The following is a 15,432-nucleotide window of genomic DNA, read 5'->3' as shown; positions in this document are numbered from 1 at the left end:
GTCTTTGGGACCCCATGGACTGTAACCTGCCAGGCTGCTCTCGTCTCTGGGGTTTTTCCAGGCAGTAATTCTGGAGTGGATTGCCATTTCTCCAGAGGATCATCCCAGTTCAGGGGTCAAACCTGCATCTCCTGCATTGGCAGGCTGATTCTTTAGCTCTGAGCCACCAGGGGAGACCCTCTCCCTCACCTAACCAACCACAAATCATTATCTTGACTCTATTTTCAGACAATATCCAGGATCTTGCCACTTAACACTCCTACTGCCTCCAGGCTTGCCTATTCCATTAAGGAGGAAAAAGCATGTTGAGAGTAATACCCATTATGAATTAAATAATATCTGGAAAAGGAAAAGCCCTTCACAAACTGTAACGATAGTAGCTACCATTTGTTGAACGCCAGTGTCCCAGACACTGTACCAGGCACCTTATTATATATCTCATGTAAACTTTCCATCTCTTCTATAAGCACTATTATATCTCAAACAATGTCTACATATAATTTTTTAAATGAAAAGTTTTATTACAGTTAAGCAGCCTACTAAAATGTTTATAGAATAAGATCACACCACTATTTTAAACATTTAAAATAGCAAAAATTGGAAGTAAATGACAACAAAATGTCAACAGTAACTGCATATAGGTGATGAAAATAGATTCCTTTTCTTTCTATTTCTTCTATATTCCAAATGGAAAAGTTAGAATTCATCTATACATGTAAACTTTTAAAAAATTAAAGTGCTACAGAATATCTGAGCCTTCCTGGAGATGATTCTTTAATAGTTTTGTGTTTGTGTTTTTGTTTGTTTGTTTGTTTGTTTCAGTTATTTAGTATTTATAAATTTCTTGAATGAATTTTGGAACTAATGGTTTTTCATTAAGATTTTTAAAAATTTCAGTAGCATACTTATTTCCTCACCTGCTATTATTTGATGAGGAGATACTGATATTATCTGATGAGGAAACATTGATAATTTTTCTCTCAGTTGGATTTACCATGGGTTTGTTGTTTTTATGGGCTTGTTTACAATGATTTCATTCTTAGATTTATTTATTAACATGACTTTTTTCTATTTTCTAATTCATTTACTTCTCCTTTTATCTTGATTTCTTCTCTAACCTTTTCCTTCGGGGTTTCTTCCTCATTCTTTTTCTGATTTCTTGAGTTGAATTCTTAGTTCATTTTGTTTCTGTTTAAACAGTGAAAGCAAGTGAGTGTATATATCTACCAAGTACTGATTTTTTTTTAGTTGTCAACTATTGTTTTCTCTGGGTTTTTATTTTGCTTTGTTTTGTTTGTTAGTCTTTCTGGGAGATAAACTAGAGGGGGAAGAGGGAAGGCTCTCCTTGTCATACACAAACTGTCTGCTTATGTCTTGGTAAAGAGGTCAGAGAGGCTTTATCCCAATAGAGAAAGGACATACCTAAGCCAACAGCAGAGACAGGATTTTAACAGGATATCAGTGACAATGGATGGAAGCCTCATTTTGGTGTTCAACCACTCAACCACAGCCAGTGCTCCAAAGGACTGGTGAGTTGATTCTCTGAAGCTGACGAGTGACTGAAGCCAGGGGTATCTGAAGAATACTCAGACCTACTCAGGAAGTTCATGGCCTGAGGTGAGGTTTGTGTTTGAAAACCTGGTAAAAGAATTTGATAGAACAAACATTAAATAAGGAAGGAGAGACATGCTAATAGTCTGTCATGCACTGAAGGGGAAACAAAAATACTTAAGCATTTTCTAGGTTTTCTACTTGCTCAATTGGCTATGCGAGACATATTATGCAGAGCAAGGGTTATCCTTTGTCTAAATTTTATAAAGCTTACCTGATAATTCATTTTACACCCTTTCTAAATGTTCCACCTAGGTTTACTTGATTACTTATATTTACCCTTCAGAAGCACAGGGAAGTTGGATCTGATTTTCATCTTAAAGGAGTTACGTTCTTTTACAGAATAACTTATCAGACAAAGAGTTTCAGAGAAAAGAGATATTGCAAACAGGAAAATTATTTGTAAGTTGTGAAAAATAAGGTTTTAAAAAATTATCTTTTTCTGTTTACACTAGTATTAGGCTTTTATAAAAAAATTAAATATAGTGTATAAAAAAAAAGTGCTGGTTCTCTGTAAGTTTATCCCAAGTGATAATCATTGAGAACACATTTAAGATGATTATTTTACAAAAATGATCAGATCATATACTGTTTGTTTACTCATATGCCTTTAGCATCTTGTAGTTTTTACTTTTAAAAATGATTGAGCAAGTAGAAATTAAAATTCCCAAATGTTAGATGTTTGGGTTTTCCAATATAAAAAATGTTTGTGTACATGTTCAAACATTTGTAAAACTATTTTATATGGATAATTCAAAGCTAAGTTGCTGGATCAAGAGGTATGGACATACTAATTTTAACAGCTCTTGCCTTCCAAAAATATACAACTGACAGTGCCTCTATTTCCACATACTTCTCAATATTGAATATTATCAATCTTTGTCTTTCATAATCTTCAGGATTTTAGAAATCTCATTGTTTTAATGTAAATTCTTTATCAATTTTGAATACGTTTTAACAGTCATTGTTGTCGATCAAAAACTGTTCTAAAAATGCTGACTTATGTCCTTTGCCAATTTTTCTATTGGCTTGTTTTCTTTTCTTTTTCAGGGATCTTTGCTTATTAGGAAAATCAGCCCTGTGTCTTTTGAGATGTGTGGCATATTATATTTATATATATGTGTGTGTGTGTACACACACACACTGAGCTTATATTTTAGGGGTTTTTTTTCCCCCATTCAAAAATTCTAAATTTTTACATCACCAGTTCTATTTATCTTTCTCTTCGTGACTTTTCAGTTATGTCTTTAGGGTCTTTATGCCACACTTCCCCACTCCAAGGTAGCAGTAGTTTCACACTTACAAGTTCATCTTTAGACAGCAGGCAGAGAAATCTTTTTAATGCCTAAGTCTGATCATGCTACTCCTCTGCTCAGAAATTCTGAATGGCTTCTCCTTTTGGAGTACAAAGTAATATCCTTAGACTCACCGACAATCACATTTCTCTATCTTTACTCCCAACACCCTTTTGTTCCTTCAGCTCCAGACACAGAAATCTCCTTCCTGTTCTTAGATTATTTCAAACACAGTTCACTCTCAGCCTTTGCATTTTCTAACCCTCTCCCAGAAACACCTTTGCCTCTGATGGCTCATTTACTCATCTTCCTGAGTCTTTGCTCAGAAGTCAGTGTACTGGTGAGGTCCTTGGTGACCACCCTATTAGAATTGCATTACTACTTCATTCTCATCCCAAACTCCATATTTTCTTTATTTTCTCCTGAGTACTAACATCTACCAGCTAACAATATATTTTTCTTGTTTATTGCCTGCCTCACTCCCCATCCTTTCTGCCGCCCCACCCCCCCACCCCCCAAATTATAACTTCCATGAAGTCAAAGGCATTGTTCTGCTTTAAACTAAAGTTCCAGCTTGCAGAACATTGCCTGGTGTGGTAGGTGAATAAGCAATATTTGTGAAAGAAAGAGAAGAAGGAAAAAAAACACCTAAGCTTTCTTACCCATCATATTAGTAAAGATCAAAATATTTTGTAACATTATGTTGACAAGTATAGGTTAACATCACAAGTGGGTTCCAAGATTAGTAATTTGGCAGTAACAAAAATACAAATGCTCCAACTCTGTGCTCTAGTAAATCCTTAGCTCTAGAAATATATACTATGGATATACCCTTATACACAAGAAGTTATGTGCAGAGTAATTTATTGAAAAAGAAAACAACCTACATAACCACCAACAGGGTCATTATTAATAAATTATGGCATAGTTGAACCCTATGTGATTATTTTTCTTTAAAAGAAAAAAGAGCAAAATGAAAGAAGTCTTTTATGTACAAAATCCAGAATCAATTAGTAGAAGGAAAAAAAGTTGCAGAACTGCTACCGTGTGTGTGTGTGTGTGTGTGTGTGTGTGTGTGTGTAATTTACAATGTATTAATTTTAGGTGTATAGCAGTGATTCAGTTATTTACATATATATATACACACACATATATTATTTTTCAGATTCGTTTCCACTATAGGTCATAATTCTTTATAAATATTGACCCCTGTGAATGCATTACATATTCATATTGTTTAATAATTGAGTCAAAAAATTTGAGAGGGAATTTTTTTTTTTTTTTTAAAGCAAAGAAAACTTCAGCCAGCGCTGAAGTCCCATAAATCAAATGTTCACAAGTGGGGTCCTCCGCGAGCTAGAACTGACTAGCTCCACCGAGGCGAGGCTTCCTAGAGCGGCCCGGAAGTGCCTGGCTGAAAGCAGCGGAGCGTCGATTGGTCAGTCGGTCTTTGTTCGTGCCGCCCCAAAGAACGCTAGCTGTTCCCCAGGCGTGAGGTGAGTCTCTCCCGGCTCCTGAGGAGGGGACAGGGCACAGTTGTAGGCAGCAACCCCCTCCCCACACCTCCCCCTTCCAGGCTGCCTCTTCAAACAGCTACGAGGGAGGACTAGGGCTTACATGCCCGGAGGACCGAGCTAAAGCGGAACACTGATTGTGAGCTGCTCTGCGAGGGTACTCTTATAACCCTCTTCCTAAATTGGAGCATGTACCCCCACAACCACTGAATCCTACGGACCGGTCCACCTCAGGTTGTGGAATGAAAAAGCCTCTTAACAAATACTCAGCGTTTACTCAATGCTTGCTGCCAGGCCAAGGGCTTTGCCTACTTATTTACACATCAACCCTATGAGAAACCTGAGAATTTTTACAGATGAGGATCTAGTAACTTGCTTTAAATTACACAACAGCCCAGATTCAAATTCATGCTCCTGCTTCAGTGTTCTTATTTACAGCCTCCTATCAGACTGTTTGGGCTTCTCTGGTGGCTCAGACAGTAAAGTATTTGCCTGCAATGCAGGAGACCCAGGTTCAATCCCTTGGTAGGGAAGATCCCCTGGAGAAGGGAATGGCAACCCACTCCAGTATTCTTGCCCGGAGAATCTCATGGACAGAAGAGCCTGGTGGGCTACAGTCCATGGGGTTGAAAAGAGTCGGACATGACTGAGCAACAGATTGTTTACTCAGTTCTGGTAGCTTCCTTTTATTAGTGTTTGTGTTCACAGCAGTTATTGTCATTTCTCTATGGCAATAGGTTTTTCTCTGAGACAAGATTCTGAGAGATTCCCCTTGACACAGTCCCAGATAGAGGATTAATCTCCTGAAAAACAGCCCAGAATGACCACATTTCTGGAACTTGAAGAACAAAAAAGACTTCTAATAGTTAAAGCAGAAGACCATTACAGGGGACAGGACTCCATCTCACAAAAGTCCAGTCCTCACAAAAGGGAACTCTTCAGGCAGCACTTCAGGAAGCTCTGCTATCGGGATGCACCTGGACCCCGTGAAGCTCTTACCCAGCTCTGGGACCTTTGCCGCCAGTGGCTCAGGCCAGAATGCCACACAAAAGAGCAGATTTTAGACCTGCTGGTGCTTGAACAATTCCTGAGCATTCTCCCCAGGGACCTGCAAGCATGGGTGCAGGCACACCATCCAGAGACTGGAGAGGAGGCGGTGATTGTGCTGGAGGATCTGGAGAGAGAGCTTGATGAACCTCGAAAGCAGGTGGGAAGGCGGTAATCATTTGCCTGTGAGTTTTCAGGGTATATACACCCAGCGGAGGCAAAAGGCATATGCAAGAATACCTGAAAATATTTTAATATGTTACCCTAGGGAAGAACAAGGCTTAGGGACTGGCACTACCCGTGTCAAATAACTAAAGTGTGACTGAGTAAAAAGAGACACTAGGCCAATTCTGTCAGTTTGGAAGGCTAGGATCAGTGAGAACCTATAGGAAGGCAAATAGGTGTCAGAAGAAAACAAAGAATTTTCTAATATTCATGGTTACCTATACACAAAATGCTTCCCTGGTGGCTCAGATGGTAAAGAATCTGCCTGCAATGCAGGAGAGACCTGGGTTCAGTCCCTGAGTTGGGAAGATTCTCTGGAGGATGGCATGGCAACCCACTCCAGTATTCTTGCCTGGAGAATCCCCATGGACAGAGATGCCTGGTGGGCTACAGTCCACGGGGTAGCAAACAGTGGGACATGACTGAGCGACTAAGCACAACACATACATAAAATAGGCTACCTTGTAATAAAAAACTCCCCTTCGAGGAGGGGTTCAAGTAGATAACAAGGATATTGTAGAACAGCACTGTCTGTGACCCATTCACATTTAATACCTATAATTAAATATACACTTAATATATGGTAATTAAATATGAGCATATATGTAATTTAAATTTTTAGTAGCCACATTTGTGAAATATATTTACCAAAAATATGTAATCATGCAATCAATATTAAACATGAGGTATTTTACATTCTTTTTTTTCAGTTTTCAAAATTTGTATGTATTTTACATATCTCAATTTGTATTAGCTATATTTCAGGTGCTCAGTAACCACATTTGACTAGTGGCTATCATCCTGGACCACACAGTTATAGAAGCTGCTGCTGCTGCTAAGTTGCTTCAGTCGTGTCCGATCCTGTGCAACCCCATAGACAGCAGTCCACCAGGCTCCTCTCTCCCTGGGATTCTCCAGGCAAGAACACTGGAGTGGGTTGCCATTTCCTTCTCCAATGCATGAGAGTGAAAAGTGAAAGTGAAGTCACTCAGTCGTGTCCGACTCTTCGCGACCCCATGGACTGTAGCCAACCAGGCTCCTCCATCCATGGGATTGTCCAGGCAAGAGTACTGGAGTGGGTTGCCATTTCCTTCTCCTAGTTATAGAAGGAATGCCCCCATTTGGTGGAAGTTGAGTTCAATGATATTTAAGGTATCTCAAGTCCCAAGACTATGATTCTGGGCCTCTGCAGATCACTGTTAGAGACACTGAATTTTACTCTCCAGTGTCCTGAAGTGTAGATTAGCCTCTGTCTCGTTTTTAGTCATTATTGCCATTTGCAGTTAAATGATAATTTGTCCTCTTTTCTGTGGCCCTGGTTCCTGGCACATGCTTCTTCTGATCTAGCTCTGAAGTTCTTTCTGTTCTTTCACAAAATCTACTTTACACACCAAACATACTTCATTTTTCCCAGGTTCCAGGCAATTCAGAAAGACAGGACACACTTTTGGACAAGTTGGCCCCCTTGAGAAGGCCACATGAGTCATTGACTATCCAGCTTCATCCCAAGAAGACCTGTCAGGAGCAGAAATCTGGGGAGGCCCAAAGGAATGGTAACGTACAGGCGTTTGTATATATGAAGGAAGAGCTGGTTCCTTAGAGATGAGCTTCTTCATTTTCTTCTTCTCCTTTTTAAGTTTTTCTGCTTGTCCTTCACTTCATTGTGGAAGATTTTATCTCCCTTCCTCCCTTGACCTTATCATTAGACTTAGGTGCTATTTTTTAATGAGTCTTATGGGCAGGAGTTTCAGGAGGTAGAAGCTGAAAGATTCAGACCATTTTAATAAGCTTTAGTAAGCTTAACTTTATGGAATCTTCACTTATGTTCTGTAAGAAGCCATATAATAAGTTTCTCTCCTCACCTTTGGGAGATGACAGGACATGCACTTATAAAATAGTACACAATAATAATTAACATGTCAACATGCTAAATTCTATTGTGTATAACACAGGTTATTATTATGATGATTAATGGCTTGTCTGTGCAAAACTTTAAATTCTAGATGGTCTTTCCTTATGTTTTTATACAAATACTTCTGGACAGTTTCACTCTGCTTCTCATTAGTGTAAGTCCAGAAAAATACACACTTACTATACCTAAAATTGTAGAGGTTTACGTATGTGCTGCTACCAAAATATTCCATTTCAAGGGAATACTATGCAGTTAAAATATGAATTGTATTTTCTAATTCTAATCAGCTGAAAGATGCCTCATGAAATCTAGCTATCCTGTGAGGCCTGTGGATTCTTAGGGAAGTCCATTTTGTCTGCATTGAACAGTGTGAATATGACTTTTTCTAAAGTACCACCCTGGCAACTTTTTTAATCTATATACCCCCCAACCAGGCTCCCCACCAAAAAACAGACAAGGGAAGAACAAAACAACTATCACACACACACACACACACACACAAACCCTGTAGAAATCACAGGAAATACATTTGAAGAAATGCCTCTCAACTTTATTAAAATAATATAATATCTGGTCCAAATCCTCATTTTACAGTTGAACAGATATACCCACAGTGGCTATGACTTTTCCAAGTTTCCATAGGAGTCACAGGGAGAGCTGGGGCTCCTGCCTACTAGTCCAGAACAATATTTTAAAACCATCATAGTAATAACCCAATAAAGCCAGTGTCTTTTAAAATAAATTTATTATTAAATAGACCTTTTTATGCAGGATCTTGTTTTAAAATTTTCATTCTATCCATATCAGCAAGATTATGAATATTATCTGTTGACTAGGATAATGAAACTCACCTCTGTAAACATAACTTGGAATTATAAGTGAGGTCATTTAATACAGAATTATCTTCATATATGAGAGAACTTGGAGAACTGAGTGTCTTGCAGTTCTTTCTAACACATTGTCAGGTATTTCAAAGGAAACTTTTTGGATATGCTATTAACCCACAACACTGACTCTCTGGTAGAAGTGATAGTCTCCCTAACTTTGTTCCTGTTTCACTTCACTCAGCATTTAACCTTGTCCTTTCCCTCTATACTGTCAACCAAGTTGTACATATGGTAATCAGATGATTTTTATGGACATATCCTCATCCCAGTGACCAGCAGGACTGGGCTCATCTGGAGTGATAAGGCAATTCATGGATGTACCAAAATAAAATTGGAAGAATAGCCCTGGCAGAAGATGCAAAAATGAAATAGTCCTAATCTTGTCTCTGAAACAGGATCACCTTATATCATATTAGCCTGGGATTAGCTGGCAATTGGAAAAGATACATCAACAGAGCCCTGAAACTCCAGTTGGCCAAGTAAACTGCAGGTCCCTGAGATGAGTAAAGTTCACATTTGACAGTTTCCATACAATTTTCTTTACATTGTTTAATTGCAGATATAATGGAGAGGGTTATAATTTGAATTGCTAACCCTATATATTTTTTTGTAATTCTTTTGAAGTCTTGGTGAGGGATTTTCTCCAGACTTTTCTTGAAGTCATGGGAGAGAGATTCATCCTAAAGACTGGTAGATTCCTCTGAAGGTAGTAACTGACCACAGGTGCAAACTCTTTGTGTTCTTTAAAAAAAAAAAAAAAACTCATCTTCATCAGTAAGCCACCAAAAACCAACTGTCAGTGCCTCCAGTATGTAAAAGCAACAACTGAGCCAAGGTGTTGATGTTTGAAAACACTTTATTAATGGTATGGTGGTATCTCTAATTTCCATGATTTGTTTAATGATCATTAACCTACTAACTTAGCAATACTTCTGCCACACATTATAATTTTCCACATGCTTTATCATACATTTCCTCATCTAATCAAACAATAGGTAAGGAGGAGGGTACAGAGATGATATGGAACCAAATGGTTATGATCTGCCAACATTTAAAGAGTTTTCAGTAGAGCCAGGACTGAAATCTTGACCTTCTGGCTCTAATCCAGTCCTTTTATTCTAGCCAGAGATAAAATGGTATTTAGATTCCAAAACAATATTATTTTAGAGCAAATAATCAAACTTAAAAAAAAAATCTATTGCCTGATTAAAAATATGTATTGTAAAGAAGAAGGTAAAATTTGAGGAAGATTTGGTAGCAAGAGGATATTGTGATGACAGTGAAAAGTGGAGTTCACTCAGTCCAGAGCCAGTGTTTTCCATACCCAGCCCAGGCACTGAAATGTTCTGGTAGTTCTTGCTGTTTCTCCCGTCATGCCGAGTGGACCACTGTAAACCATGTGATTAAATGATTGTTGCACAGTTGGGATTCCTAGACCTGTTGAGATGGAGGTTTCAGCATAACTAAACAGATGACATCCAACATTAGACCACATAGGATTACCCCCTCCAAATCATTAAAACACCTACTTACTTATAAAATTTATTGACTACTTGCTGTGTGTCAAGTTCCATGCTAAGCTTGGGATTGAGGATATGGGATCAGGAAGAGGGAAAAGAGCACATCCAATTTAGGAGGTTAGGGAAGACTTCCTGGAGGAGACAGCATTTGAGATGGACCTTGAATAATAGGTAGGTCAGTGGCTCTCAAAGTGTGGTCTCTAGACCAGCAGTATCTATCATACCAAGAACTGCAAATTCCTGGGCTGCACTCCAGCCTTATCAGATCAGAAGCCCTGGTGGTAGGGAGCCCAGCGATCTGTTTTGTTAAGCCATCCAGATGATTCTGATGCACAATAAAGTTTGAGAACCACCAAGCTAGGATTTAGACAAGACGAGATGATAGCGAGGACATCAGTTTCAGAAGAAAGGATTCAACCCAGAACATATGCCAGACCATCTACTGTCACTTCCTGCTTATCTTCCTCCCTCTATTTATCCTGACCATGTTTTCTCTCCGCTTTTAGCTATTATTTATGCACACTGCTCCCTCGATGGTTCCTACTCAGTACCTTCCTCTCAAATCCCTCATCCCATTACCCTCTCCAATCACTTTTACTTAGTTTTACTCCCACTTACTACCTATGTTTCAGACTCCTTAAATTTCTCCCAAAGTACCTCCCTCACCTTCTTTGTTTTCTAATCTGTTTATCCTTCTTAATTATCATTGGTATATCTGGAGTTCCCATTTACCACTCTGCGTTTGCACGTGATTGCCTTGTCCACATTTTTGCTTTTTATTTTCCTCCTAGTTTATTCCCAAATAATAATTCTGATGTCATTCTTAGTGGCCTCTTTGTAAATTTCTTCCCTATATTGCCCATATATGTTTTGATGGTGCCATTTATCTAATTTGTGCATTGTATGTGATTTTTCATTTTTATAACATATTTTTAATATTTACATGTTCTTTATTCCATGGGTTTCTTGCTTCTCAAACCTAGAATAGGACCTATTTGTATACTGTACATTTGTTACAGGTGATGAAACCAAGACTAACACTGAAGAGTTGTCCCAGAAGGAAGATAAATCCAAAGACATGGAATTCTTTGGGAAGATAAATGACAGACTTAACAAAGATATTCTTCAGTATCCTGAATCCAAAGATGCTTTTGAAAGTGAGGGCATTTTCAAGTGGCAACAGAGGAAAAGAAGATGCTATAAATGTGATGACTGTGGAAAAAGTTTCAGTCATAGCTCAGACCTTAGTAAACACAGGAGAACACACACTGGAGAAAAGCCCTATAAATGTGATGAATGTGGAAAATCTTTCATTCAATGCTCACATCTCATTGGACATCATAGAGTACACACTGGGGTGAAACCCTATAAATGTAAAGAATGTGGGAAAGATTTCAGTGGGCGCACAGGTCTCATTCAGCATCAGAGAATCCACACAGGTGAAAAACCCTATGAATGTGATGAGTGTGGGAGGCCCTTCCGTGTAAGTTCAGCCCTTATTAGACATCAAAGAATTCATACAGCAAATAAACTCTACTAATATGGTGTAAGTAACAAAAGTTCTTTAGCCACTCAGGCCAAATTAGTTATCAGAGAAATCTACCTTGGAGACCTTGAGTATCCTAAATGTAGGCAAAGCTTCAATCATCATTAAAAATTTCTCTGGCACCAAAGAATCTACCTGAGTAAAATTTCCTTTTATTTCTAAATTTGTCTTAGAGTTGTACACCCTCAAAGTCTTAACGTGAAAAGTAGTTTGGAGCATTGAGACCATGCTACCCTTTTTCAGTCCGATGCTGATTCCAGATTGTTACCACAGTGTCTACATCTGATCTTGACCAGAGGGCAAGGATAAGAGTCAGGGAGGTACAGAAAGATTTCAGGGCAGAGACAGCCTGGAGTGATAGTGGCAATAAAAGAAAGTCCAGTGGGACCTGAGATAACTGCTGCCATAAGGCAAAGGAGGCATGGTATTAAAGGAGATCTAAGTTGTTAGTACCATGAAGGATTAGTCAGTGCCCTAGTAAGTCTGTAGAAACCCACAAAAAATTGATGAGACAACCATTTGGAAAGAAGAGCTCTGAGTCCAATCACAGCCACAGTTTCTGGAAATGAAGATGTTATATGTTAGACACTGTAATCCAGAATCACTGGGTTCTAGCAGAAAGCCATCGTGGAATGATGGCACCTCTTCTAAAAGAACCCTAAACATGGAAGGCAGTTTCTCAAATTGTTGTGAAACATGTATCACTTCTCCCATCATTTTTGGAGGGAGGCAAGAACTTGTAGTTTTCATGAACTAGTAGAACAGACAGCGACAGTTAAGAGGCACCTAAAGGGAATATGGGGACAGTTCTTTCAGACACAGGTGGGGGTGGTGGTTAAACTGGTGATTCTGAATGGGGAAGCAATAGCTATGAAGGGAAGAAATGGTTGACGGTTGGGGAGGAGGAGATGTCAGAGGTATGCACAGGCATTGGTGAAGAGAGAGGAAACAAGATAGAACAGAAAGGGATGGAATGAAAAGAGAATGATAAAAAAGGAATAAAGGTATAAGGAAAGGAACAAAGATAAGAGATGGTGATGGGGAAGAGAAAAGGATGACAATTCTAATATTGACATCAATTATATTTGAAACAGTGGGGCACATGTCACAAGTCATGCAAAGGTGAACAGATAGCTTATCCCAAGGTCATTGAGTCATACATGCACATGTTATTTATGTTATCTTTATTGAGTCCACAGTCTCATCCTGAGCATGAAATTATTTATAGTCTAACCAAAAAGTCCATCAACAGTGAAAACCTACTAGAAACTTTGAAATGCTTCAAAACAACCTGTTCTCCTCTTAGTAAATCACAAGAGAGATTAAGGTTCTAAAAGAATAGATCTCTCAGTCTTTCTTACTCAAATCCTCTAGAGCACAGTTTCTCAACCTTGGTTTTACTGACATTTTCACCCAGACGATTCCTTGTGAATTTGTCTCTGCACTATGGGATGTTTAGCAGTTTGCCTGGCCTCTACCCCTAGAGGCCACCAGCAGCCCCAACTTGTGACAAGCAAAAACTTCTTAAGAGATGCAAATATTCCCTGAAAGGCAAAACCTTTCCCCTACCCCACCAGCCTAGTTGAAGAATCACTGCTGTGTAGGAAAATAATCTGATTTCCATGACTGTCCCACATCATATAAGATTCAATTTAGAAATATATATGACCAGCACTGCTAGACCATTTTTCTACCCCACAAAATGATTCCCAGAATACCTAAAATCTATGCAGCACACATGCTAAAGTAGTCTACTTTAGGAAACCATACCTCACTTAGTTTTGAGCATCAGAGGAATCTGTCCTCAAATATGACCTGTATAAAGAGCTTACAATTGCATTTTTCTAGACCTTCTTCCCTCTACCATACTTCTGATACTACCCTCTCCTTTGCCCCTTTTGACCCAACAATGAACAGACATTTTATCCTTTAACTATCTGTGCTGTCCAATACATTAGCCACTACGTACATGTGGCTATTTAGCACTTGAAAGATAGCTATGCAACTGAGGAACTAAATTTTTTTTCACTTTAATTTAAATTTAAAAACTGATACTCAATTCAGATATTGGAAAACCTTTAAGTATGTTTAGAGTAATTTGTGTATAGGAATCTATTTTTTCCACTGAATTTTATGCCATCTCAATATAGATCAAGTAGTTCCAATGAAAATTTAATAACAATTGAGATGTGTAATAAGTGTAAACACTGGCTTTCAAAGACTTAGAATGAAAAAAGGTATTAACTTTCATTTATAAGTTTAGATTTTAAAATAATATTTTGGACATACTGGTTTAAATAAAATATAATAAAATTAATTTCATCTGTCTTTTAACATTTTTAATGTGGCTACTAGAAAACTTAAAATTACATAGGTGGATCACATTACATTCCTATTTATTGGAAAACACCGATCAAGATCTCATTCTCAGGGCAGGTCCAATTCACTACTGTATTCCAAACCACCTCAATTCTGTACAGCTAAGTTCTGCTGTGCCAAAGACTATACCTATTTCTTTTTATTCATTAATCTAATAAGTATTTGCTTAGTGCATGCTGTGTTCCAACCCTCTCTTCTAGGTATTGAGGCTATAGCAAGATAAGATCCCTACTTATATAAGCCTACATTACAGTAAAGGGAGACAAGACATATCAAAGAGCATTAATGGTATGTGGAATATATAACAATGAACTGAAACAGAGTGACTGACTACTACAAGTAATCAGAAAAGGCTTTTCCGGACAGCTGACATTTTAACTGAAATATAAATGTCCAGCCTTGGGAAGTTCTGCAGAAGACCATGCCAGGAAAAGCGAATAACTAATACAGCCTGTATGGTAGGAATGAATCTGATGTGTTTACAGGAAATGAAAGAAAGTCACTGGGTCTAAAGCACTAGCTTATAAGAAATGTGGTATAAAGTTAGGCTTAAGAGGTGAGCAGGGGATATGTATTCTAAGCATGGGGCACCACTGGAAGGGAAAGACATGATCTGATTTATCTTTTTAAAAAACCCTTCTGGCCCCTTAGGGAACCAAGAGTGAGGAAAGAGAAGAAGTAAGAAAACCAGTCAAGAGCCTACTGCAGTAACCCAGATGAGAGAAGGCAGTGGCACTGACCAAAGTGGACATGAAGAGAAATAAACAGATTCAAGGTATATTTTGGAGATAAAGCCAGAACAATTTGCTAAAAGAAAAGAATGGTATACACCCCCTAAATTCTCACACAAGAAGATGTTTAAATACTGGGTTAAACATTTGAAATTCCATTTTTGTACAGTCAAATATCAGCAATTTCAAATGATTTAACTTAGTAGAAACAAAATAAGAACAGAGAAGAATCTAGAGAGAAATGGAACAGGAAAAAGGACTCTGAAATTGTGTAGGGGCCTAATTAATTTGTGAAATGAAAATCTGTATACTTTTCTCCTTAAAACTCTCTGTGGAAGGCACCCTTTGTTAAGCTCTTTGTCTAGACAGAAATTGTCAACAAACCTGATTCAGAACACTGCTATAATAACATGTCTCAGTACAAACTTTCTTCTGGATTGCACATTTCCTAAACTGGTAAAATCAGGTTATCAGTGAAAGGCAGTAGAGCAGAGATTAAGAGAAGACTGCCTGGGTATGAATCTTTGCTTTTCCTGTTTCTAATTATATGACCTTGGCATATCCATTTTCTGTGCCTCATATCCCCCATCTGTAAAACAGTGGTAACATGCTGTCTACCTCAAAAAGTAGGAATTACACAAGGGACCAAATGTCTTGGGTTTAGAACAGTACCTGCACATAGTAAATACTGTTAGTATTAGGCTAGGCCAATAATACTTAAGTATTCTTAACTATTGTTAAGTCTTTTTGTTCATCAAAATGCAT

The 15,432-nt window shown here is 38.2% G+C and overlaps 1 protein-coding gene across 1 annotated transcript; it reads left to right on the top strand.

The window, feature by feature from the left end:
• Window positions 1-1,146: 1,146 nt before the first annotated feature.
• ZSCAN16 (zinc finger and SCAN domain containing 16) lies at window positions 1,147-11,684 on the top strand. The gene is made up of 5 exons (XM_010857332.1): window positions 1,147-1,617; window positions 4,196-4,402; window positions 5,158-5,627; window positions 7,107-7,245; window positions 11,031-11,684. Exons 3-5 carry the CDS (start codon window positions 5,241-5,243, stop codon window positions 11,549-11,551), a joined length of 1,047 nt encoding a protein of 348 aa, XP_010855634.1. The 5' UTR covers window positions 1,147-1,617; window positions 4,196-4,402; window positions 5,158-5,240; the 3' UTR covers window positions 11,552-11,684.
• Window positions 11,685-15,432: the final 3,748 nt, after the last annotated feature.

The sequence above is a fragment of the Bison bison genome, unplaced genomic scaffold, assembly GCF_000754665.1.
Source record: "Bison bison bison isolate TAMUID 2011002044 unplaced genomic scaffold, Bison_UMD1.0 scf7180017864379, whole genome shotgun sequence".
In the NCBI taxonomy this organism is placed as follows: Eukaryota; Metazoa; Chordata; class Mammalia; order Artiodactyla; family Bovidae; genus Bison; species Bison bison.
Note: the sequence above shows the minus strand (reverse complement) of the source record. Positions and strands in the feature narration are given on the sequence as shown.